Consider the following 27,838-nt stretch of genomic DNA (forward strand, 5'->3'; position numbering starts at 1 on the left):
AAGATGAAGAAAGTGAAAACAGAGAAGACAAGGATGAAGAGGAGAAAGGAGAAAAAGTTGGAAGAAGAGAATATGTTTTCTGGAAAGAAAGGGAAGTTTCAAAAGAAACTTGGAAAATGAGGAAGTATAGTCTTAGGAAAGGGAAGGATGGAGAGAGGGGGAGGCGGGAAGGAGGTAGAGGAGGGACCACTTTTGGGAAGGGGAAAGAGGAAACATGTTGGGAAAGAGGAAAAGTAGGTTAACAAAGTCCTGGAAGATGAAGAAAGTGGAGGAGAAATGTGTGAAAAAGAAATGAAAGGAGGGCAAAAGGTCTGAGGAAGAGAAAGAGGTGGAGGCTGTGGAGGACAAAAAAGTAGGAAAAGTTTTAGGAAGGATGGAGAGAGGAGTAGGAGGGGAGGGTGTCTTGGGAAAATGAGGGAGGGAGGGAAGGGAGGAGGGATGAAGAGGATGGGGGAGGAGGAGGAGGAAGAAGAGGGGGGGCCATCAACAAACCTTTTTTCCCCTCCCCAGATGATGAGAAGGGGAAGGCTGCCGAGCGCGCTGCACTCCGCCGTGCGTTCAAGTGCCCAAAGCACCGATCCTTTCCGAGCCAAACCAAGCCAAGCCGAGCCACGGCGTGCGTCTGCGCCCCCAAACGCAAACCCCCCCCGCGTCCACTACCACTACCACCACCACCACCACCACCACCACCCCACCCTCGCCTCGCCGCTGTTGTAGAGCGATGGAGCCGTAACCAACCCCAGTGAGCTTAACTGTGTGAACCAGCGGCGGAGAGCAGGAGACAGCTGAGAGCAGGCGGCTATGGAGGAGAAGCGCAGGGAGGCTGGAGTCTAGACTGCACGCAAATCAACAGACCCACTTGTCCGGATTACTTTTTGCCACATTTTTTTTGAACTCTATTGCCATTATTAGAACAGGGACTTTGTATATTTTCTTTCACCCGATCATCTTAGGCTATCACTGCTCGGCGAGGATGCAGGGGAAGGAGGCGAGCTTCTGCACGGGATGCTGGAGACTAACGCTGCTGTCGTGCGTCCTGGCTCTACACTTGATCCCGCCGGCTGTCCACGGTAAGAAACTGCCCTTCCACCGTGCACTTTGATCATGCAAAAGCGTCCTCACTTATTGCCTCATATTATTATTTTTCTGCTGCAGCAGCAGCAGCAGCAGCAGCGTGTTCTCTCTGTGGAGTCAGGGCACCTAAACACACTCCCACAGGGCAGCCAGAAAGGAGGTCAGTGAGGCTCGGATTGTAGGTTAGGAAGCACTCAACACTCAGCTGGTATTAAAAGTCTACTGGTCAGAACAATTTGGTGACATTATTCCAAACATCTTGCGGGTGTTTATTTTCTGGTCACTGCGAGTCCAAATAAATTGCATTTTGCAGAATCTGTCATCAGAAAATGTGGGTAATGCACATTTTTTTATGCATAGTAGAACAAATAACTCCTTGATATCATACTGTAGGATTATAAGAGGAATTTCCAAATTCCATATGGATTTTATATCGATGCCTGTGTCATGATTAAACCAATGAATGGTCATTATTGAACACTATAGCCTTGCAGGAGATGCCTCAGGAGACAAAATGGCATAAACCAAAATTAGGTCACTGTAAAGACACAATTAGACAATCTAAGTCCCATGAATATTATAGAGACCCCAGAGGGGAGGTAACAATGGGGTCAGTATAAACCCTTTGGACACCATAGACACATTGCAAACCATGATATTAGAGCATTAATTTAAATATTGTAAGATCCCTCATAAGAAGTCTGTATAAGGAGTGATATTGGATTAAAAATAAATTAAGATGTGAATATGCAATAAAGTCACTATCAGCTCCATGCTCAGACATATTGCAGACAGTGTAAGTCATTATAAAGGATGGGGGGGGGGTTAAAAAATATATATCATTTAGGACATGATAGTAGCATCTTAGGAGGCAACCACAGCAAAATCAGGTCAGTAAATCATCACTTCGAGTACTGCAGACTCACTGTGAGACCCTGTAGGAGTATTACAGGAGAAATTATAGAGATCTGTGACAGTGACAGCGTCCGGCCGATGCTGGAAACCGGTCCGGATCCCTGGAGGCGCACTGGCACTACAGCCACACAAAGGCGAGGATTAGGGCTGGAGGGGCAGAGTGAGGGGGGGCTGATGAATTATTCATGAAGGGATCTGAACGGACATTCTGATACATACACATAGGGGGGGAAAAAACACTCGAGTAAACATAAAAAAAGCCACGGAGGTTCTCTCTCTGTGTCTCTTTGTCTGAGGTTCCTTGCGCACGGCGGCTACGTTACTGTCAGATTAATGATGCAGGAGCGTGGACGAGATGAAGTCGGTCTGGCGTTATAATCTAATATAATCTGTCTGATTCTTTTCGTCGCACTGGCTGTAATTCACGGAGTGTGATGTGATTGCAAACTGGAGTCCAAAAACAATGAGGTTTTCATAGTGGAGTTTATGGAAAAAAAAAAAAAAAAAAAAGTCTGGAAGGTTTATAAAGGAAAGGAAATCTCACATCAGTGGAACATCCAAGAGCAGTGATGGCTGTCAGCTGCACATCTGAGTCCAGTGTTTTCGCACACTGGCCCAGTCATCAGCCTTTGCTCCATTTCTCCTTGAAATGTAATTTAATTGATGTTGATGTTATTTTTTAAGTAGCAGGTGCATTTTTCCTCCTCTGCTCCCAGATGCCTTGCAGGAATGTAAGATTTGACCTCATCTCACCAGTTTTTAAAGGCCTGAGCAGACAGTGTAACGTGTTTGAATATGAGATAATTGTGTGGAGTATTCAGCCTCAGCTCTCTTAAAGAAACAGTTTAGACTTTGGGAAATTTGCCAGTTTGCTTTCCTGAGAGTTAAATGAGAAGATCAATACCACTCCAAAGGCTGTATGTTGAATATGAGGCTGCTGCCAGCAGGTGGTTGTGTTAGCTTAGCACAATAACTGGCTGCAGGGGGAAACACCTAACCTGGCTCTGTCAAAAGATTCAACGAAATCCATACCAAAGTGTACGAATGTCTGTCTGGAGTTTGCAGTTGTTGTCTCACAGCAACAAAAGGTAACAATAAATCTATACATTCATCACGAAGACTTAAAGATGACAGTTTGGGGATGTTAGCCTTGTGATTGACCAGAGTTCACGGTTCAAGCCTCTGCAAAGTCTTATCTAATGAGCTGCCCTTGAGCAAAGCACAGCACTCCTCCACAAAACACTGGGCCAGTGAAAACACCCTCCTGTAAGATTTTTTAAAACCAGTTTCAGCTACAAATCATCTTTTTTTGAAATATATTTTATGTTTCATTTAGAAATAAGACAGAATCATGCAGGTTGCTGAACTGGACAACATCTGCAGGGCAACATCTGCAGTGTAAAATTCACCACAGGGGTTTTTTCAGTTGTTTTAAGAAAATAAGACTTCAAGGACTCAGTAACAGGCACGGTAGCTGCTCTGTGAGGCTGCACTGAGGCACAGATTTCCAGTTGTCCTGAGGGGAACATGAGCGTCTGAGCCAGATTTCAAAGCAACCCGTCCAATAGTAGTTGAGATATTTCAGTTAGTCACATCTGCAGAGCCACGCCACCAGCAGGACCTACAGCTCTCTTTATAATGGAGATTTGAATGTGTGAAGGGATTACTGTACTGTAGGGTACTGAAATAATAAAATACCATATGATCACCTGTAACGCTAAAAAGTGCAGTAATTCGCCTTCAGGAATCAGTTTGTCTCCGTTCATCAGTGCTGCCGCAGCGACTTCCTGTCAGCTCAAACTCAGGTGGATATTTAACAAAAAGAGGTTGGCAGATCTGGTTCAGACCCCCTTAAAACAACCTTGGGCTAAACCTCCTCCTCCCACCCATACACACACACACACACACACACACACACATTTTCCCGCTTCACCGGTGAAGTGTGGAGGCGGCAGCTTGCCCCACATCTGTGAATGATGCTCAGACGTCTTAGGCCAACTGCCCTGAACTGACAACACCCGAGCAGAACGCCGTCAGTCATTTCCTGTCCGCTTTTTCTCCGGTGGCCATTTGCAATCTTCCTCCTCCTCCTCCTCTTCCCTCTTCTTCTGCGTGTTTAATACAGATAATATGCGGCCGTCCCTCCCCTCCCCCAGCGCGCGGTTTCACTGGCAGATAGGTGGTTGATGGAGTAATGGTTGCTGGTTCTTGTGTGGATGTACAGCCTCTGCCGTGCTCTCCTCCTCTCCCTTCACCCTCCTGCCCTGCTGACACATATCTGCTAGCTGACAGATTATCTTTGATGTGCAGTGGGTCAATCTTCAAGCCAAATCCTCCCTCCATGACTCCACTGACCCGATCCAGCCCTGTTTTTATCACAGTGTGATAGAAAAAAAAAGACAGCCCCCCCCCATCCTCCCCTATAAAATCACCTATAGGTTTTGATTATTGGTGTAGTGAACAATGGCTCTGCACTCGCTCTCCCCTCTCGTATCTTCCTCCTCTCGGTCTCCATGGAAACCACACACATCCGTTGACATGACACCGGCTGGCAGAACAGTGTGTTCATGTCGCCACCATGATGCCTTCACGCTTTGAATTTCATTAAGGCTCAAAATGTTGGTTGGATTTTTGGTGCACGATGATGCTTCTTGCTAAGTCTGGTGGCTCAACGCCTACTGACCGCGCATCAATGTGTGTGTGTGTGTGTGTGTCTAAAACTGCTGGCAATGGGTGTAGTCCATCATTACCAGCTCTAATTTGTAGATGATATCATCATTTGTTGCGGCGTATTCATTATTTCAGCGTAATGATTTCATGTGCTGTGTGGTGTGGTTTAATTTCCAGCAGATGTACTGTTGGCTCTGCACACATCTAGGGTTTTTTGGAAGCTGCAGCATTTTTAGACAAAGTCGTACTCGCTGTATGACACCTCGCAGATCATTTACAGTCTGTCTTGATGGTATTTTGGGAGCAGTCACGTTCAGAGGCAGCATTGTTTTGCATGATATTTTAAAACCTTGTTTGGCAGAAGTAGAGCAGGGATTTCTGGCACACCTTCAAAAGGTGCATGGAGGAAGGAAAAAGATTGGTCAAAACTCTAGCACCACTTATACGCGCTCTCTATTGTGGGGAAAGTAATTTCTTATTTTAGATTCACCACCATTCTGATGCTTTTGATGAGGTGATGGACGTGTAGGAGCGATGGCTGACTCTTCATTGAATTATTGCAACTGCACACATGTCAGACTGCTGAAGCCATGGCGGGCCCAGTTATCAATCATGTTAGTAGAGAGACAACCAAAGGAAAGACTGCAGTGATGTCCATTTGTCATTCTTGAGACAATACTCACATAAATTTCCATGTCTTTGTAAACGGAGCACGTTCTATTTTTTTGGCCATTTCTCAAAACACAAAATAAGCAGTTCAGCCTTATTTTTGGCGTTTGACAGACTAAATAAGTAATCGATAATGAAAACAATCTCTGGTTGCAGCCTCAGTCACTGGGATTTGAGCCGTCACCCTCTGTTCTCTCTGGGGAACAGTAGGGACGGAAACTTTTCTCGCAGCACTAAATTGGGATCAGCGTTGGCTATTAGGTCTCTCATCCAGATAAATCTGTTTGTTGGGAAACTAAATGATTCTAATCTCATTTGTTTTTGTCCTCCCACCTGGATCTGCCTGCCGGCCAACATTAGCATACATAGGCTTGGCCCGACCAGCTGCTGGCTTCTCTCTGTGTTACTGTGTGTGTTTGTGCGTGGGAAGAACTGAACTGTACTGTATGTGGGTCTGTGTTTGCATTTTAACCTCCTCTGAGGTGCAAATGTCAAACAACAAAGTAATAACATTTTGGGAAGTAGGCATACAATTGGAAACAAAGGTTATGTGTTGCTGGTTAAAATTATGCAAGAATTAAGTTTGTGTTTCACAGTTTGGAGAATGAGATAACAGCCTGAACTTGAAATGATTTGTTAAAGGTCTCATATTATATAAAGTAAGACTGCTATGTCTTTTTTTATGAAACCAGGTCTAGGTTCTATATTAATACTGTGAAAGTATCAAAGCCTCAGTCCACAGAGAAATTCACACAGCCTGTATTCAGAAACTGAGCCTTAAAACAAGCCGTCAGGACTTATGTAAAAGAGTAAAATATGGGACCTTTAACAGTTCAACACTAAATAAAAGTGTTTGGATTAAAGTGCAGATAACTAAAACTTTGGTTGTGTTTTGGTCAGGACTGCACAAATATTTTGTTAAATAGAAAAGCTTCAGTCTTAGAGTATAATTCAGTCATCATTACATCAAAACGTATTATCCAGCCTGACAGAGATTTTCTGTGGATTTCATGTCATGAATTTTTAACAATATCCTTTTCATGTATCTTGGAGCATCTGTGCCAGTTAGTTTCTAAATAAAATATTTTATTTATTCTATTTTATTTACAGTCCACTCTAGTGTGATTAATAACAGCAATGAAGAGCTGCCCTGAAGCAACTCTTTCTTTGGACTTAGTATGGACTTTATGTTTATTTCCTGTTTTACTTTGAAATTACTTCCCATATGTGTCTCATGTTTGTTTTACTTCCTGCCGTTGTCCTGCTCCGCCCTAATGTGTTTCACCTGGACCTAATCAGCCCCGCCCCCTTCGTATTTAAGTCTGTTGCTGTGTCTCAATTCGCCTTTTTTCATACTCACACTTGTGTTTTAAGTGATGGTTCACAGAAAACAGTCAAAAAATTAAGTGTAAAACGATGAACACTTTTCACCGTGCCATCTTGGCACGTAGCGGAAGAGGAGGGACCACTTAGGTATTTCCAAACTTTTGAAAATGGCAACCTAAAGACACCGGGGGCACACACAGGAAAATTAAAAGGTTCAGTTTGAAGTTAAGTGAGAAAAGCAGCAGGCAGGAGGGTCACAGCTGCGGACAACTGTTGCGATCGTCATTTCCGGTGAGTGCACAACGGCAGTGTTTGATTTGGGATACTTCACTGTCCATCAGAAGTATCGGATTTGAGAAGCAGCATGTGTCTTTCCCTCAGTTCCTGACAGTTGGCAAGTTTCTGCTCCTGTATTTGTCCAAGCTATGTTCCCTAGTGTCTCCTCGACCTTTTTTGCGCCTTTGTTTTTGGACTTTGAATTCTTTGCAGCCCTGATTTGAATTCTGCTTTTGGCTTGTTTCTGCATATGGGTCCAGAAATCTGTGAGAGAGCCTGTTACTTTCATTAACTAATCGATTTCATTTGATAATAAAGATATTCTTCACTTGTCAATCAGGATGAAGATAAAATAAAGCCTCATTATGGTCGTCCAAGGCGACAGAAAACAAATACTTGTACATAAAATCAACATCTTAGCGCTTTAAAGCACTGGCTACATGTACAGGTGACTGACAAACCATCTTCTCAAGGTCACTTTGAATTAAATTTCTTAACTTTAGACATTGTACAAACATTATTAAGTTAAAATAATTAATTAAAATACTGTGTTTTTACCAAGCCCACACTTAAAATCTGTAGAGCCACCTTTTGTGAAATATTGACATTATCAGTAATTTTTCTGTTAATTATGAAGGATACTCAGCCCATTAACCCCAAAGTATTATGTTCATATGGCATGATTGTCATCATCATCTTAACAAAGTGTTCTAGTTGAATAACCATAACCATAGTTTATTTGCCGCAATCTTTCCACAACCATAACCATACCTGTCAAGTTATCGGAGAAAAACCTGAACAAATGTTAGTGGCCGTCCAACATGCCCTGTATTCACCAAACAGTGTTTGAGAAACACTGGTTTTTAACGTGAAACTGTTTTATTCAGAGGTTCTACCAGTTTTAATCACCGGGTCCGTTTGCTTTGGAGACAAGGAGACCTCTGTAGATAATTCAGCTCCTGGTAAAAACCTCCTGAACATCAGGATCAGAAGTTACCAGAGAAACAGGCTTAACGGCAGCTCGGCTGACAGCACCTCCAGGATGAATTTTAGCTTGAAACTACTGCTTTATTCAGTGGTTTTACTGGTTTTAACAACTGGGTCTGTTTCTTTTTGAGAGGAGGAGACCTCTGCTGATAATTTCAGTAGTGCTAAAACCTATTGTTTTGATTGAGAGACCCCTAGCTGCAGAAAATAACATATTTGTGTTAAAGTTTTTTTTTTCCCCCCAGGTTTCAGAAACCACAATATGATGTTTTAGTCTACAATTACATGCCAATTACATATGTCAGAACCAGGATACTAGTGTGTATGTAAACATACTTAGTGTTTCAGTTTAACCAGTCACACAGTTTATGAACAAATGCTGCTGAATGAACAGAAACTAGTGGTTAAAACTCCCTGGATTTAGTGTTTTCAGCCTGACATGATGAAGATCCTTGGGGAAAACTTATCCCTGTAAGGTTAGCATAAAAATCATTTAGAAATCTGATTTCTCTGGTGGCACCACTTTCATGCCAAACCTCATATAAAAAAACAGACAGTGTTGTCCTTCTAAAACCCACAGTGTCATCCAAGAAGTGGGTGTCCCTTTGTGCCGCTGTGTCTCCTCCATGTTGCCGTCCTTGTCTGTGTCCAGGTATTTTTCACTGCAGCTCTGACTCACAGGTGCGACAGTTGTTTGGGATGTCATTGTCATCGTCGTCCCTGGCGTTGGACGTCCAGAAGTTTGTGCTGCAAGTGCAGAAGGTCATCAAACAACTCGAGTTTCTGACAGTGTGGGGCTGCTTCTGTCCTTCCTGCTCAAAGACAAAACAATTAGGATACAGTATGTGTGCTTTTTTTTTTTTTTTTTAAGCAGTGCTGAGTTGGCGTTGTTCTCAAACTCTGGATGCCCTTGAACAGTAATTTACATGTTTGTGTGTGTGTGTGTTCATGTAGGCGGTGTGTGTGTGTTAGAGAAAAAAGGTGGAAAAAAGATGGAAGGTGGAACAAGAGCATATCTTTGTGCGTGTGCGTAGGTTTGCGCCTGTCTCTCTGTCGTAATGTGTGCAACAGTGCGTTGGCTTTGTGCGTTCGTTGCGTAGGTGCTAGACTGTCTCTGTGTCACAGTGTGTCCTTCCTGAAGCGAGTCACTGAGTTCATGCTCGTGCGAGAGCTCCCCCTCTCCTCTCCGTCTGACCGCGCGTGCTCCTCGTTCCTCTGCTGCAGACTGTCATATTAGCATTCAGTTCACCCATCACGTCCCTCTGTGAGCAAACACGCATGCACAAACACACACACACACACACACACACACACACACACACACACACACACACACCTGTCGTGGCAACACAGACAAGTGGATTTATTTGATTTGTGTGATGCTGTTTTCTCAGGTATAGTGCTTCAGTTTATGTTCTGGCAGAATAGAACAGAAGCAAGAGAAATAGAGCAGAAACAGTTTTTTTAAAAAAACTGAATCACTGATTTTTTTTATTTTATTTTATTTTTTTTATCTGCTCATGTCCAAAATAAATTTACTGACAATTTCAAAATAAAATCTCACAATAACATAAACTGCATATGACAAATTTCATTTAATTTTCATGAACAGTTCTTGTCAGACTCAACACGTTAAAAATCTGGGTGTAAGAAGGAGGTGATGGGAAGATTGTGTGTGTGTGTCTGCAGGAGTGGAAAACACACAGATATACAGACACACAAGCTTACACACTTGAATTTTAACTGACTGTTCAAAAGCAGGTCACAAGGGAGGAGAAAAACTGTAAATGTAGATGCATGGATGCACACATACAATGTACTTGGACTTACTTATACACACACACACGCACACACACAAAACCTGAAATGCAAGGCTTCATACACGTGCATACATGCACACATGTCCACAGACACACAAACACGGAAAGCAGTATCACATTTTTAAGTCTCATGAAGCCACAGTCGTACAAAGATAAACACATTATTATAGCTGTGTGTGTGTGTGTGTGTGTGTGTGTGTGTGTGTGTGTGTGTGTGTCCCTACGTGCTGGACTGTGTGTTTAACGTGCGTGGATGCAGATCTTGTCGGGTTTGCAGTACCGCAGCGACTCTAGTGAGGCCGAGAGCGTTTCCACGGCAACACATCCTTCCTCCATCCCACCACCTGTGGAGTCATAAATGAAAGGATTTATGTGATGGAAGGAATAAAAGAAAGGGACAGACAGGAGAGACAGAGACGGACAAATGCTTGTAGAATAAGGAGGAGAAAGACAGAGGAGAGATTTATTTGACGAGAGGGACGAAAAATTAAATTTATGAAGTGAGATGTGGGAGATGAAGAGGAGACGGGAAGACAGAGTGAACAATAAAGGAAAAAAGATGAGTGGAAGAAAAATCAATGCAGAGGTTTTCAATTAGGGCCGAATGTGGAGCTGTGCATTTCCTCTTTATATCGATATTAATGAGCAGCATTGAGTTGAGTAAAGATAAAAAAGCCTCATGTTTTATTCATTACAGTGAGTGAGTGTGGGAACGAGAAAGGAGACGAGGCGTGTGCGTGTGTGTGTGTGTGTGTGTGTGTGTGTGTGTGTGTGTGTGTGTGTGTGTGTGTGTGTGTGTGTGTGTGTGTGTGTCTTTCTCTCGAGGTTCAGGTATTTGACGCTGAAATCAATGAGAATGAGTTAAAGAGGCTCTCACTCTCCGTGCTTCATCTGTCTAATCTGTGGTTTGCTCAGTGCGGCCATTTTTATGAACGCTGACACAATTTGTTAGAAAACACTGGAGTGTCCACAAACAGCCAACAGATTAGTTTTGATTAATATGCACAATTAAGAAAACATTTTTTAAAAATCGAATGCACTCAGAATTGTGCCAGTGAGATTAAAAACTTTCAGACCCTCTCCTCTGTCCCTCCGATGAGACATTCACAGTGTTGTAGATACAGAAAGTAACTGAAATGCTTGTTCACTCCGGCTGTGTTTCTGCTGCGCCGCTGCTACTGTGAGTTCTGTCGTTCTGCATAGAGTTTGCAGGAGACTGAATTGTTGGTTGTTTTTTTTTTTTTAATTATAAATTTCTGATTTACTTTAGACAGAAAACGTCTCTAAAATCCCACCGTCTCCACGTGCATCTGATAGAATGGTGAGTTAGTCAAAGATTCAGCCTGGACAAAGACAACTGTAGCGAAGGAGCTGCACGCATCGCATGTGAAAAATAGGCGAGATGCCGGATTTCTACGTTGTGACCCAGCCGTGGGGCTCGAGACACGTGTCTGGTCTAACCCGTGAACGTGGGCGCAGAAATGAAAACCAAGACGTTCTGCAGCTGCCACACAGCCACGGTGTCACTGCTGTTGTTGTTTTCCTCCAGTTTCTGTACTGTTTCCTTTTGTCCCTGTTGGTTCAGTCATTTTTAACCAGGTGATGATTTCACTGCGATCAACGTGTTGTCTGTTGAAGTGTGTTTGTGTTTTGGAGTCGTTCTTTTCATTAACGCTGTTTTCCTTCAGCCTCGCGTCAAAAACTTGATCTTAAATCTGTCGATACCAGCGAAGCTCCACACAGACTCCATCAGGTGGATTTAGACAGTATTTAAATGCCCAGTTGTGAGTCATTGGTACTGACTCTGTTGTAGTGGGATATCACATGTTGTCTAATTAGTGTCATTAAAACATATTTATGGCGATTTCACCATGAACGAGACAGAACATATTGTTCTTACAGGAGCTTTTGTTTGTTTGCCAGCCAGTGTCCAACCTTTCCCCTCCTCCCTCCTGTCTGGGTCACCAAACTGGCTGGCGGGCACCTAACTGTCAGAACCAATCAGGTTTCTCTTTACAGTCTGTCACAGCCAATCAGACTCCTCCGGGTCTGTGGGTGGTTTAGTGGCTTCCCCTCTCCAAACTGATCTGGGTTAAACAAAAGGCGAAGCCTGAGGGTCGGCGGCTCGCCAGCACAGGCTAACAGCACTTGGCCTCGAGGCACCATCACCCCCAAACAAACAGTCTGACACACACACACACACACACACACACACTGACACACACAAGCAAGCCAAACTCCTCTCATTATGACCATCCACACCCTTCACCATAGGAGCTGGAAGCCACCCCAATTACCAGTGGGTTATACTGGCAGAGGAACAACACACACACACACACACACACACACACACACACACACACACACACACACACACACACACACACACAATCAATGTCACGAACATAAACTAATTCACTGACGTGCTGTGTGAGGAGTCTCCTTATGTAATACTGTTTCATTATCTCATCTAATTTGAGAGGGAAACAAACAAAGACTCCTTTATTCTGTCGGTGTGGTCTCAGTTGGTCTGTCCCGGACCCAGACTGAGCCTGAAACCCCGAACCAACTTGTCCTGACCCGACCCTGACCCTGCCAGCTGATGTCTGGTCTGTCGCTCTAATTGGGTAAAAGGCGCTGGTCAATGGTTTAGCTTAGCTTGCACATTCGATGTGCTAATTGCTGATTCATGCCTCACGAAATATTTCCACCTTATCAAACTAATTTGGTCTTTTGCTGAACCTTTACTGTTATCATCTTTAAGAGACTCAGAGAAGCTGCCAGAGAGAGAAGTGATAAAAATCAGCAGCACTTTAAAGAAGTAGGTTACCTGAAAATGGGACAGAAGACCCTTTTTAAACCTGTGGTTCAAAGCTGATGTTTGAGCATTGAAACACCAGCTCAGAAACCTCTCATCTCTCATACTTTTGATCACATCACAAGGTCTTCATCAGCAGGTGGGTGTTTGCTGAGCTGTCATGGGCTTGTTGTCCATATTGCTTTAAAAAATATCATGAAGATGATCTTCTTCAGATGATCTGAAGCTCCACAGCAGCTACTAAATGGTCTCTCAGCTGTTGTTTCCAGGGTCAAGAGTGAATGTTGGTCCTTCACTGGACAAAACTGGATGAGAAGATCTCAGAAAAACAACAGATTGAGATGATGTGATGTGGTTGAATCCTCCAGCACAGCAACTAAATGGACCGTATCATTTTATGACATGTGACTGTTTTTATTTGGTGCTGCACAGATTTATCACTCCACCTGGGTGGTTCTGTGTTGGGCATTTTTGAAAGCACTGAAAATAAAAATATCAGAAGTAGGTTTGACTTTGTATAATCAGTTACACAGTGTGGGTCAGCCCAGTCGCAGTCCTGCAGATCTAAACTGTTCTGTCCAGGACAGAGCTGGTGGCTCAGTGTGGCAAACCAATCCCAGTTAAAACAAAATCTACAAATTTAACCGTCCTTATGCATTTAGTTTAATTTCATGATGTCGGGATGATACCAAACAATTACCTGTTTATCTCTCCCTGAAACCAAGCAGATGGGAAAATGTCTTTTACCAGAGACGTGTTATTTGCTTCCATACAGCTCGAGCATTTATTCACACACGTACGCAGCAGAGTTTCTCACAGCCCACAGGTGCACAGTAAGCTACACAAACCAGCAGCCCAGCCTTTAATGAATAATCCGGTGATTCGGTTTCATAACACACGGGACCTTGAATTCATTTCAAACCTCGCTGTTGAGAAGTTGAAAAACACAGGAGATAGAAAATATTAACCATTTATGTTCATTACTTTAAACTGATCTGAGTTCAAAAACGAAATAGATTTTCCAATGAAAAGCAACATTTTTACTCATGAAACTGACTTTGACTCAGTGCGTCACTTATTGGCTCATTGATTACTGTCATGGACTATTTGGAAATCAATGGCTTTTTTATACAAGTGACGCATGGATCACATAGATGCTGTTTGTGTGCATTTATTCTTGATTTTGCACAGATTGTGGCACTTTTGAATCACTTTTGTAAAAACCACTCAAATAATAATCGACAGACACACACATCACTTCATTCTGCACTAACTTCACTGCATCAGAGGAACTAGGAAACAAAGCTGTCGTGCTCCGGTGTGATGCAGAGTTTACTCTCTCGAGCTGCCACAGAGTCGCCGGCTGCTCCTGAACCAGCTGTCCGTCAAAAGATTGTCCCTCATTAATCCAATTAGGCTAACGAGGCGGTGAAAGGGAGACATCTCCACTTAATTGGAGCTCAGTGCAGAGATGCACAGTGAGGACTCTGGCAGACTGACACCACTGAGGTTTCCTTCGGCAAACTGCCTGAGATCTGACAGTTTGTGTGGATGTGCCCACATACGTGTGGAAAGTGTGTTTGTTTTCTTACTGTTTCAAAAAAAAAAAAAGCCAGGACAGTGAGACAGACCTCTGTAGCTCATACTATGTAATTTGTAGATTTTACATTTAGACTCAGGACATGTGGTGTCACTGCTGGTGTTATTAGTATTGCAGGTATTTGGACATAAACCAAAGTATTGGACAAATTAAATTTTGACCTGATGATGATGATGATGATGGATTAAAAAGTCAAGTGAACACCAAAGTGTTGAGATGGACATGAATATTTGTTTCATATTTCATGGTAATCCGTCAAATAGTTCATTTAGACAAAGGTAAGATGCTGGTCTTACATTAGGCACATTCACACAGAGCCATGGATATAGTTAAAATGCTTTTTTATATAAGGGCATATCATATGTAACAAAAAAAAATCCCAGAAAAGGGGGAAAAAAGCGGTTTCAACTTTTCTTTCCAACCACGCCCTGAGGAAGACCCTGTGGTGATCGAAACTGGTTGGCTATATCCCTCTCTCCATGCAAGTGTGCCTGAAGCAAGCCCAGTAGCTTCCCTCTGTCTGAATGAACCATTTCAACTTCAACAGCACCTTGAATTTACCTGGAGATTTACAACGCCATCACTGTGAGCACCTGGTATTTCTATTTGTAGTTTTTGTGAACCCATCGAATAGTTGTTGAGAAATTTCTCCAAAAAACCAGAAATGTCAGCTTCATGCTGAGTCAGAGGATCATAAACATCATAAAGATTCATCCTTTGCACTGCTGTGACTGTCTGTACAAGATTTCATGGCAATACATCAGATAGCTATTGAGGTAGTTCAGTCTGAACCAAAGTGGTGGAACGACCAACAGACAATGCCAGAGTCAAGTGGCGTGGCTAAATATGAGCCAGATGAAGATCAGGGTTGAGAGTTAACCTGTGATCAACCCATGTTAGCTGATGTGTATTTTCATGGAAATGTGATGTGCAGTGTGTCAGTACCTTCAGATGTACATGCAGTTTCTGATCACAGACACACGATGATTTGAAAAGACTCAGTTTCTATCAAAGGAATAAGAAAGTCACCAAATTTTTTCCAGTGATGGAATTTCCGGTCATGTAATGTGAGTCTTTCTGGTGGAAGATTTTATTTTGCTTGAACGACAGGTGACTCACCCTCAACACTGGTGCTTCTCTGCTCACTTGTTCCACCCTGGCTACGCCCTTTTACACGCACATTTTGGCTCTTTAGACTGCAAGTCAGTGCCAACAATGAAGCAATGGTAAAGTCCAGGCTTCATAGTTGTCTTGTCAACAACCTGAGGCTCATGTTACAAATATTTCCAGAATCTTTTACAGCGTTTGTGGTAATAAGCTGCAGGGAGATGTTTCTCTACTCAAGGACTTCATCACGCTCGTCACCAGACTCTGACCAGAGTCGTCCCTCCCTTCCAGGCTTCCTTGTTGGTTGTGTTTGGAGAAGATACCTTAGAAAATCAATCAAACAAATCCCTTTCCTGATTCAGAATGTTTCATTTAGCTCAGTTCAAACATTTGTCACTGGAGGTGTAGTCTGTTAATTTTTTTTTTAATGAGGCTAAGTAATTGCACCTTTCAAACATGCAGTAGTAAGTGAACCTATCCCTGTTCATAACATTGCAACTTCATGGCACTGCCTCTGACTGGTAGTTTAGTCCTTAGCTGGTTTGAACTGGTTGATTCAGTTTAGTAAAAAAACAAGACAGTGGTGTCACATGATGTTATGATGTTTTGTGACAATGCAATTTGCTTTAAAGGTCCCATATAGTGGAAAGTGAGATGTTCATGTTTTGATTATAAAGCAGGTCTAGGTGCTATATCAGTACTCTGAAAGTATCAATGTGTGCAATCTATGGGGAAATTGCACATAGCCAATTTTTAAAAAAGTGTGCCTTAAACCGAGCAGTCAGGACTTAAGTAACTTTGTGAAGTCACAGTGAAACAGCAGCTATGCCCCCTGCACTGTCCAGACTTGCAGGACTTGGTTTCTCTGAGTGTTTACCTGAAAGGGAGAGGAAAAAACTAATTTATCATCTTGTGGACATCAAAAGTTAAAATAAAACACCAGAAAGGTGTAAAATATGGGACCTTTAACCATCCACATCTTACCAAACACGGATTTATCCTGGTATTGAGAAACCTGGAGAGCTCAAACAGAAACCAGGATACTGTAGCATGTAAACTGCCTTGTGTGCAGGTGTCATCAAGAATGACGATTTTTCATGTCCAAAAACCTACTTTCTGTCAAGGATTTGTTGATTCATGTTCTGAAAATCACTGACAACAACTTAGTTGGTCTGCAGATCACAGTTGACACATGCAAACATGCACAAACCTGCCTGGACCAGGAGTATCATCCTGTAATATAACCTGGCTGAAGCAGTGTGAGGTTTGAGGCCACTGATACTCGACAGAACAGAGTAGTTAACAGATCTCTGTGAAATGTTTTTTTCCCCAGTGGCTACAGACAGACTGGCAGAACAAGAGTAAAAGTCCAGGTTTTTCAAAGACCCCAGTCATCACTCCTCCTCGCTCTTTGTCACTTTCACTGTCTGTTCCACCATCTCTCTCCATCCCTCGCTCTGTCACATCCTCCTCATCCTTCCTCGGCTTTTCTCTCTGGCTCTGTCTCTTTCTTCTCTCTGTCATGATGTGTCACTTCTCTCTGTCCCTCGTTACCTTCTCTCCTCATCACCCGCCTGTCACTCTGTCTCTGCTTGTGTGGCAGCCATTACTGTCTGATTTTCAGACTGTACAGTTTGTATTCATCTGGCTTGTTGCAGCAGCAGGAGGAAGAGGAGGAGGAGGAGGAGGAGTTGGTTGTGTTGACTGGTTTTCACTTAAAACGCAGCTCTCAGCTGGACAAAGTGTCACTTAATGAGTGTGCTGCTGTCTGGTGTGTTTGTGTTTGTATGTGTGTGGTAGACAAAGATACAAAAGACAGATAAAGCAAAGGCAAATCTGATTGTTTTTATATGCGCACAAGAGCGAGGCAGACTTTTATTGTCTTAAATCCTAATTTTCCTGGTGCACATCAAGCATTTAGTGTGTATATAATGCTTTTGTGTAGTCATAGTAAAGCCTATTTTTTTTATGTGTGTGTGTGAGAGAGCGTGGTTTTGGCATATTATCCCGGGGTGTTCGGTTGATGTGTTAAACAGCAGTGGATTGTGGGACTGCTGGAAGGATTAGCCCCAGAACGACCCCGGCTTCAAAAGACGCAGCTCGCTGCTGCGGCGCCACAAAGCAAACCCTTGAATAAACTGAAGCCTTCCACCTGTCAGACGCAGCGTGGCTGCGATGACAGCCTCACACACATAATGATGATGGACAGGTGCGGATGAGCCGTGTGCATCGGTTTATTTTGGTTTAGTGTATCTGTTTATTCCTGTTTAGTCAGGAAAGATTTGTTCACAACTGTATGATCCTCCTCGCTGGTGTGCTCATTATGTGCAACACTGATGAGCAGCGATGGTGAAACGTCTTGCTCTAGAGATTGTGAGGGAGTAACATGCAGACTTTCACAATGCCAGATGCAGCAGCAGCAGAATATGTCCTTTAAAATGGAAAAGAGAGGCCGAGCCAATACCTCCCATGCAGAGGTGGTCTTAATGCCTTAAATGTATTTCAGTTATCTCAGCACAGTGCACAGAGCTGGATCTTGAGTTTCTGGGCTCATAATGTTGTGGCAAATATTTTCATGTCAGTTTCTCAGAATTGAAACATCGAGGGCCCATTTCTTTTCAGCCAGTTTTCAACAACCATACAGAAATCCAGGGGCATCCTAGTGGCCTCTGACTTTCAGGTTCTGATCATGAACCGCTCTCTCCTCTTATTTCCTATCATCTCTCCATTGTCTATCTAACAAAGGCATAAAAAAACCAAAAAGTATCCATTGAACAAGAAGCAGAGACCCATTTGTTCTCTGTTACCCTCAGTGGACCAGAATGCAGTGAAATCACATGATATACTGTGTTTGGAGTTATGCATCTGGAAAAACTTACTGCTAATCTTAGCCTGTCATTGTCGTTCTTTCCAGCTAAATGTAAAACCTCAAGAAAGCCCTGTGAACCAATTAACTTTGTGCTTTAATTTAACCAATTAATTCAGATTCAGGCAACTTTATTAATCCCCAGAAGGGCAATTCCTTTGTGGCTTACCCAGTCCATACGCACAACTCGCAGGCAAATAAGTTATAGAAAACGCAACAGATCAACACACGGGTACAACGAGCAGCAGTAAGTAAAATAAAATAGATTAAATAACACATTTTGTCACAGTTTATATTATGAATAAATGATATAAATTAATGAATGAAAATGACAACTGTTGGTGTTTGTTAGCCTGATGGCAGAGGGAATGAAAGACTTGGAGCAGTGGTTTGTTCTCTTAAGGGGCACATTGTAACTCTGGCCTGTGGGCATTACACCAAATTAATGTTTTGATTGAACTGAAAAAATCTCTTCATATGCAGTCATAATCAAAAACCCCTCAAAATCACCAATTTGAAAATATTCTTGTGATTCTGGAAATGTTTCGGGTCATTTTCTAGGACTACTTGGCTAAAAAAGTCTTTCTCTAAGAAGCTTAACAACCAACTAGTTATTTATCTAACTAGGATTGAGCAGCCCAGGTGTATTAGACTGCTGAACGAGGCAGATTGAATAAAGATTCCTCAGTGAGCAGTCCTGGTTTCCTGGCTGCAGTTTTGAAGGGATGAAGTTATTAGAATCTGGTTTGTTACCGTCAGAGGGTGTGCATCTTTTTTTTTGTCTGTTTTGTTCCCGTATCAGACATCACGTCATGTGAGAGTTATAAAACTTTGGCGGAGGTCATGATAAATAATAAACCACTGGCCATGCAAATGGAGCCCTGCTCAGCGGCGAGGAGACATTTAGAGATTAAAACCCCGGAGGGTCGCTATCGGAGCTTAACTTCAGTCAGCAAAGATCCTCACTGATATCCTCTCAGATATCCTCACAGATGCCATTTGGTGGAGGCTGTTAACCAAAGCTCCTTAAACGAGGACAGGAGTGCACCATTTATCCACTGTCTGATCAGTGTGGGAGCTGAGCCCCCAACTACTGCGACATCAGTGTCCAAAACAAGACACATATATGATGTGAACCATTTTAATTAGTGTAGATGACAACACCACCAACTGAATATTAAAGGATACGTTTTGTCTTATTTTATCTTTTTATTATTAAAGATAAGTAGATAAGATTTATTCTCTCAGATAGAAGAACGTTTTAGTCCAGTGCTTATTAAAAATAAATTTTGAATAATACTGTGATATCAGTGACGTAACTTTAATTTTAATATCTCAGTCCCCATCATAAAAATGACTCAAAATTAACAAAGTTCAGAGAGGCAGATGATTTTTTTTTTTTTTTTAATTATTAACAACAGTTAAAGGTCCCATATTTACACCTTTTCAGCGTTTTTATATTAACTTTTGATATCCATAAGAACATATATTTGAGGTTTTAAGAACCAAAAACCATCTCAATGTAATTTTACATCTCCTGTCTGAGGCTTCCCTCTGGACCTCTAGTAACAACAGGTCAGTGGCTGTTTTCTGAGTGATTAAAAAATATAGCAGATTTCAGGTAAACTCTCAGAGAAACCAAATCCCGCAAAGATGGATGATGGGTCCAGTTGGGCAGGGCTTGGAGTATGGCTGAGAGCGGTGACTGTTTTGTTGTGACATCATAAAGTCCTAACAGCTTGTTTTAAGCCTCAGTTATACAGGCATGAATACAGGCATCTCACTTTATACAATAAAGTGAGATTTAAAACCAGTGGGACCTTTAAACCAGCACTGTATCTGTCTCGCCTGGTATTGTCTGACAGACTGGTGCAACATATTCTTCTGTGCTGCAGAGCTCCACTGTCATCAGAAAACACACTGAAGAGTCAAGCTGTTGCTTTAGGTGACACAATACTCCAATGCAATCAAGATGGATGTTGTAGTTTTCTTCTTCTCAGCTCCTCAGATGTAACAGAGCCGTGTAAACAGGAGCATCTGCCGGACACGGAGCTTCTCTCAGGTTGACAGTACAGTCATGGAGATGGTTTGGAGTAAGTTGATTGCAGTTAAGGAACCGGTCATCCAATGCAACAGTATCGAGATAATCAGGATGAATTACGGTTTCGTTTTCACTTCATATTAGCAGCGTTTCTGTACGAGTGGAGCAGTTCTTTTCCCAGCACGGCTAGCGGGTATATATCAAGTGGCGTGCTGGCACTGCTAACTGCTGTTGAACTCAACACCAGACGTGTTTCATAAAGGTCTGGAACCAGGGTAGATATCTGAGCCATGAAGGCGTAGGCTACCTCAACGATACAGACAGAGAAATTACTTATTGTCAGATGTTACTCATGATGAACAGACTCCTCAGTGTAATCTTTACGTATTTACAGCTTTCTTACGATTGCTGATATGCTTTCTTGTCTGCATCTCCTCGAGAGACCCCCCCACCCACCCACCAGGGCACCCCCGAAATCTCCCAAATCCCATCCCCTCTCCAATCACGTAATCCCTAATCCAAGATCCTCGCAATTCAAGTACATTAGTGAATTATTCCTTTAATCCAAAGGGGGGGCGGGTGGAAAGCAGCTTTTTTTTTTTTTTTTTTTTTTTGCATGACTCAACGTGTCGCCCCCGGATGAAGTAATCGAACAGAGGATAAGTACACAGCCAATCACGTCTCGCTTTAATTTGCTTCACCCTTCGTGTTCGATGCCAGACTCAGTCCGTCACATAATGCACAAGGACTTTAGGTTGTGATGTCATTGTGTGGCAGTGGAGCGCCGAGTGTGTGTGAGGCTGAGGCTGGAAAAAGTCTCTGGAAACACTGAAATTAACCAGTTGGTGATTGTTTGTTTGTATTTGTATTTATAGTCAAGATACAAACAACAGCAGATGTTGCATCCGACAGCCCAGTGTGTGATTCTCTACTAATATTTGCTAATATTCCAGTTGGTGGGAACAACTGGAAACATTTTAAACTCCTGTGATGTGATTTAAGGCTCAATTTTTCAGGAATGAATTTTGATTAAGTATCAGTACAACACAGATTTTGCACCAACGAGATTAGTTTAAATGTCTTTACTGTGAACCGAGAGCTGCCAGGAAGCCGCGGTGCTGTTTTCACCTCTATATCCCAACCAGTTTATTTTCAACCCCTCAATTGTTGAATTTTTCATAGTAATGGTTCTTCTGCATTTTTTGATGTCACTGGTTTGTGTGGGGTCAGCGTTTTCTTCAACTGCTGGCTGCACTGAACATGTTCCCTGCTCAGTGTCATTGATCCAGAGCACACTGAACGAATTTGCAATTTTAAATTTAACCAGATTTTGTTTTTATACTTTTATTGCATTTTAACTGGGATTTTTGTGCACTTTTTTAGTGCATGGCAATTGACTTGGTCAGTTTATGTTGTTTTTATGTTTTATGTTTTATATCCTCTTGGCCTGGTCTCTCTTGAAAGAGAGATTTTAGACTCAAGCAGATTTTTGCCTGGTTGATAAAAGTAAAATTAAATGAAATCAAATCAAATCATCTCTGGGAACATGTTCAGGATATACATTTAGAGTCTGATACCACAAATATAATGTTAAAAAAAAAAGTTTCTTCAATACATTAGGTATACGAGGTTTTTTCTGGTCACAGTTGGCCTTTACATTCCTGAATCTGTCTATCAGAGTCAGCTACAAATCAAACCAGCCAGTCTAATCATCTCCCTTACAAAGCTCTGCGCTCCGGTAACAGGCCCATTTGAGGGTCAGAAGTTTTTCCTGAGCTGATCAATACAAACTGTGTTCTGTTTTTAGAGTGATACCATTTTCACCTCATTAAATTTGCTGCTGTTCCCTCGCCACTGTGTTTCCTGACTACTCTCTTTCTGAGAAGATAGATAGATAGATAGATAGATAGATAGATAGATAGATACTTTATTGTTCCCAAAAGAAATTTAGGAAATCTTAGGAGGAGGACATTTCAGAGATCCCAAAGGAAATTTCAGAGATCCTGGGGAATCTTTGTGCCCCAAGCATCTGTGCTCAGTGCCTCACAGTAATAACAATTAGTAATAATTGAAGGTTCTGTCCAGTAGGTATGGGATGGATTATAAAGCCATCGTTTGCCTTTAAAACCTGGATGCAGGGGCACCCTGATGGTTTAGGGATTAAAGATCCTGACCAACAACATCCTGAGTCGGAGTCCGACCATGGGCCTTTGTTGCATGTCGTTCCTCATCACTTTCTTTGTGTTTGCAGGAAATGTTGTCGGGACCAACGTCACAGTGCCGGACAGCACGGCCAACGTTACCTCTCTTCTTACTGAGGAGGAAGGACCTGTTAAGGCCAATGAGATCATCGTCGCGGTAACCGGGATGAGCAGCTCAGCCAGTCCGGACACGATCAGCACCGTGACCCCAAGGGCGGGCCGTGTCCCCCGCGCCGGTGAGGAGGAGGAGCAGAGCAGTGGCATGTTTGGTGAATCGGTGGTTCCCACAGTGGAAGAAGTGGGTGTGGCAGCTCCACCACAGCTCAGCCCTGATTCGGCTGAGTCTGAGGCCCTGCTGCCTAGCAACCCACGTAAACAGGATGTCATGGAGGGCGAGGAGGAGGAAGATGAAGAGGAGGAGCGTCTGCTGCACACCGACCCACCTTGGATCCACTCCAAGGACACAGCCGTGTTTGACCTGGACCACCTTTTCACCACCACTGCCCCGCCACCAGTCAACCCCTCTAACCCTGATGTCCTCCATGTGGACTTTTTCGACCCCTCCTCCCGTGGGCGCAGCCTGGACCTTGCCCCGCCCTCTCCTTCATCTCTGGCTCATGAGCTGCAAGGTGGTGACCCGACCTCCTGGGCGATGCCGGACAACTATGACTACCTCACGCCCTATGAGGATGGGGTGTCCCCCACACCTGACGAGTACACCTACAGCACCACAACTGATGCCTACGAGAGCGATGAAGACCTCCGACTGTCTGCCGGGTCTCGCTCCAGGCCCCAGATCCCAGGTTCTGGCCCCTTCATCCCAGGTGCATCACTTCCTGGTGCAGGAGTGCCGGTGCCAAACAACCCTGTGGCGGCTCCTCCAGCAGCGTCACCGGTGGACGGGTCAGATGGGTTGGGCGGATGCCGCGTGGGCTACCAGATGGCAAACGGAAGCTGCCGTTCGCCCTGTGACATGCTGCCCAACTACTGTTTCAATGGGGGACAGTGTTACCTGCTGGAGGGCATGGGAGTCTTCTGCAGGTACGAAACCATACAAACACAAACACGTTCATTCAGGGACAAACATGCTGCACTCTGTATACACAAAACAAGCCACTTCTGCAACCCAGCAATACACAGGCTACAACTTTGCAGGTCCTCCAAGCTGCACCAACATGCACTCACCTGAGATCCACAGCTAAGTCAAACCACAACACATGGACGTCGCACACATGCTGCTTTCAGAGCAGCAAAGTTTTTCCAGTGATAGCAGGACCTCTGATCTCCGCTACCAACACCAACATCCTTATGCAGTACATTACCATACATTTTTCCTTTGGTACCAAAACAAACCAAGGTGATTGCTACATGTGCATCCATGGTAACAGTGGAAACTACCAGAAGCAAATGCTGCATGACTTCCCAAGGTGAAGATTCACCAGAATGTTCAAAAAAATAAATGAATAAATAAATAAATAAATAAGCAGAGGCATAAAACAGGGCTCAGGTGTAGCTTACGGTATCATAGCAACAGTACCTTTTCTGTTTGTATCAGAGATGCTAGAGATGTTCCAATGCCATTTTTTCCTTTTAATGCCTGACCTTGTGTAAGATTTAAAAAAAACATTTTAACATTTGTGTACCACTAACCCTGTTTGCTGTCATTGTTTATGGCTCAGGTTAAACCCTTTGTAAAACATGAACAAACATGTGAATGCCATATAATCTTTCTTGTATAATCTCATGTAGGAATAAATAATTCCTACACTAGTTGTCCTGCCATAGACTCCAACCAGACTCCATGAAACTGCAGATTTAGTTTGCTGCTCTCTGGTCTGCACCATGTGGAAAAGCTCAGTGCAAAACAGAAACCAGCAAGTTATTGTTAATTTAAACAAGAGCTTGTCCCCACGTCTGCCAGGCTGTATTCTGAGGTTTGTGTTTTTTCCTTTGAGAGCTGGAGTCATGCAAATTGTACACAGACGTGCATCGTAAAAACAAAATAATATGAGCAAAAACATGAGCACATGGAGACACTCACTCCCAAATACACACTGAACTGCTTATTGATATTATATTCATATTTTTCACATCAATAAACACGGCTCTGTTCCCTTACTATATGACCTGCCTCCCAGGCTTTAGCCACAAACTGCAGTAATGACTTTTCTCAATACTCGATCCAATAGGGTTGTGGTGAATCTAGGTGGAGGTCAAAAGTCAAACGGATTAAGAGATATGAGATATAAAATATGGTGTAAGCCACAGAGTCGTTTCAGCCCGATATGAGTCCTCGGCCAGTGCATCTGAAAGTCAACAATCGCAGCGCATCTGTGGATTAAAACGTCCCGATCTGTGATGAGCACAACTTCACTTTAAAAAAAAAAAAAAAACACACACAACATCACATCAGCATGCTGGGTTCAGGATTAGAGCTGCTGCAGATGCAGCTTTTCAGATTTCAAATACTGTATTAATGAATTAATTGATCAGTGGAATATGAAAGGACCAATACCAAACCTATAGGATCTGTAGTGAATTTGAAAAATTAGTATTGATTGATTTACCTTCTTCTCCCTGAGGCATTCTCCCCTCCTCACATCCTCCTCTCTCTTCCTCTAATATGCTCCAAAATCCATCAAATCCGCCCCAACAGTGTAAAACACTGAGACCCGGTCACGCCAGAAAGTGGCACAGTACAGTTCAAGCATGCATCCTCACGAATGGGCAGACTTCTCAGAGAACTAATTGCTGAAGTACAGTACATAACAAGCTGGGATCATGCAAGCACTGGAATGTCCTTACAGCCCTACAACCGTCTTTCTTTTTCCTCTGTTTTTTGCTGCTTCCTGACCTTTTCTTCATCATATCATTCAATAAAAAAATGATTGAAGGTGGAATAAAGAGAGAGATAAAGAGTGAGCAGTCAGGTTGTTGGCTTGTATTGCATCGATTTCTGTCTCTCAGTTATCTGCAAACCATTCTTCTTTTGTGGAGCAGTTTTTACTCTGACAAGAGGTTAAATAAAAGTAGATGGTTTTACACAGCTAATACGGTACGTTAACATTTTGACTCTTTGACTGTTGCCATTCTCTCAAAGGTCAACACTGTCAAGACGGCTTGTGATAAAGAGACAAAGACATGTCGTCAGGTCCGAGCCACGCTCTGTTCCTCTAGCTTCAGCAACTCATCTCTTGTTCAACATAGCGTGACAGGAGTGAGTCCTATAGCCTGGATATTGGTTAGCATTTTAGCACTTTGGTTAGACGGCTGAATTAAGGACTGTGGTTAACGCAAGTTCACTGTCATGTTTTATTCTGCAACATAAAATATGTCAGTAATTACCCCAGTCGAGATTTCTTTAAGCTTTTACATCTGTTTAAAAAGTCCGGTTGCTGAGGTTTAGCTTGCAAACATCTAGGGCTCTTTGGAAATAGTGTTCCTAAAAGGCCTCTAAAAACATAATGGTTGAATCAAGAGGATTAGATTAGATTGTTTTTCAAGAAGAAAATAAGAGGCAAGCCACTAGAGATGAGACAGTTACTGGTTTCATGTTAAATCACAGTACAAATGCCAGACGGTTGGTATTACTGTTTAAATGTATCTCTATAACCATGGTCGATTGCTGTGGTTAATTTAACTTGGGCATTAAGCAGCAACAATGTAAACAAAAGTACTGTTAATTATTTCATTGTAAAACTTGGTGAAATGATCTCAGTTTGTGTGTTATTCGCCTACTTTTTAAACATTTTCAGCACATTTTAAGAATACCACGATAACACTGATAACTGTGATAATTTCAGTCACTATGATATAAAATGTTTGTATTGTTTCATCTCTATTGAGACAGGCTTTGTTCCAAAACTGGGTTTTATAATGCATGTTATTAACATGCAAATGTGAATGGGCTTTTGAATGAGGCTGTCATACTTTCGGAGCAAAACCTAAACGTTTCACTTTCACTTCGCTTTCTATTGGCCAACAGGGTGAATCTTAATGTAAAAATCACCAAAACCTCAGCACCTAAGAATTGAAGAAAAAAAGAATCAAAAAGATGTCAGCCGCCATTTTGTACTGACAGTCAGCATTCATACAGGAAGGGATCCATCAGACGAGAGGCGTAGAAAACAAGTTACACACCCACAGCAGCCTCGGTTGAGGGCAAATGGCTGCACAAAAATCCACTTTATCACTCACACACACACACACACACACACACACACACACACACACACACACACACACACACACATACACATACACATCGAGATTACTGAAAACATCTCAGACTGATGAGATGGAACAATGTCAGTTTTTATCAGTGTGTGTGTTTGTGCCATCAATCACATAAACAGAGATTTCTCATTGCTGAATGGCAGAGATTATACATACATCTCCCCATAATCATCACATGAATGTGCCAACCAATCAGTGAAGAGAGACCTCCAATTAGTGCACAGCTGCACAGATTAACATGCAAATCTATGCGCGGTGGCGATCAGCCCCCTGACTGTGCCTGATGGAGAAAATATTACACAGAGAGACACGATAAACACACTCATGCACACACTCGAGTACCAGAGGCATCTCCCTCTCAACTGAAACAACAATCTCTAAAATAACAGCCAAAGATTTACATCCCCGTCCAGCAGCGTACAGCATCACATCTCTATCATATCACATCTCCGCTGTGACCATGACCCTAATCCCATCTCACCTGTCACCGCCTCCGCGTCAACAATCGGCAGTGGTTTCATGATCTGAATCATAATCGGAGGATGTTTTCATATCCATTTCAACACAGATGGGATGACCTTCAGTTCTTCTTTAGTTTATTTTCATTGCACAGTCGCCAATTTGATTTGAATGCATTGAATTTGCAGCACAGTTTCAAGATCAATAATTTTGTATTTCAGAATAATTGAGTCTGATGAACAGAAGATAGTTTAACAAATGGGATCACACACAATTCCTCCTCCTTTGTGTATTAGTTTTAGTGAAGTGATTTCAAAATGCGCCACATGTATTACCCCATTATCCCAAATTACATTCGTAAACATTTGTCTTCCCTAATATGCACTTCTATTTCTGCAAATGTATTTAATAAATAGATATATTAATTTAAGGAAACAAGGATTTGACCTCATTGTGAAAAAACAGATTAATTGAGAAAGGAACTGTTATACTGTAAATATTTGCAGTTTTGGGCAGAAAGCAGAGATAATCATCACTGTTGCATCAAAACAACAGATCACAAGTGTTATCGACTGAGGGGGAAACGGAGCCACGCGATGCTGGAAAAGCTCTTGCTAAGCAGACAACATGATTCAGATATTCAGGGCAGATTTTGGTCCTCAGTCAGCAGATAGTAGCAGTGATGAACCTCCTGAGAGTGAGTCAGACGCAGGCTGGAGAGAAACCGAGAGGCGTTTCACTGCTGGGCAGAGGCGCAATATGGGTCAATGGAA

The 27,838-nt window shown here is 42.7% G+C and overlaps 1 protein-coding gene across 11 annotated transcripts in view; it reads left to right on the top strand.

Moving 5' to 3' along the window:
* Positions 1-510: 510 nt before the first annotated feature.
* cspg5a (chondroitin sulfate proteoglycan 5a) overlaps positions 511-27,838 on the top strand; it is a 59,740-nt gene continuing 32,412 nt past the window's right edge. For 3 of the 11 annotated variants that reach the window (XM_071469564.1, XM_071469566.1, XM_071469567.1), the window contains exons 1-2: positions 514-1,070; positions 22,421-23,411. In XM_071469564.1, the coding sequence (XP_071325665.1) occupies positions 974-1,070; positions 22,421-23,411 (1,088 nt within the window). In that variant the 5' untranslated portion in view covers positions 514-973. Of the gene's footprint in view, positions 1,071-6,668; positions 6,946-22,420; positions 23,412-27,838 lie in introns of those variants that run through there. The other 8 variants (XM_071469571.1, XM_071469574.1, XM_071469568.1 and 5 more) reach the window with 6 other exon arrangements.

This window comes from Trachinotus anak, unplaced genomic scaffold, assembly GCF_046630095.1.
Source record: "Trachinotus anak isolate AG129_WGS33_773 ecotype Australia unplaced genomic scaffold, CSIRO_AGI_Tana_v1 ptg000032l, whole genome shotgun sequence".
NCBI classification, from domain to species: Eukaryota; Metazoa; Chordata; class Actinopteri; order Carangiformes; family Carangidae; genus Trachinotus; species Trachinotus anak.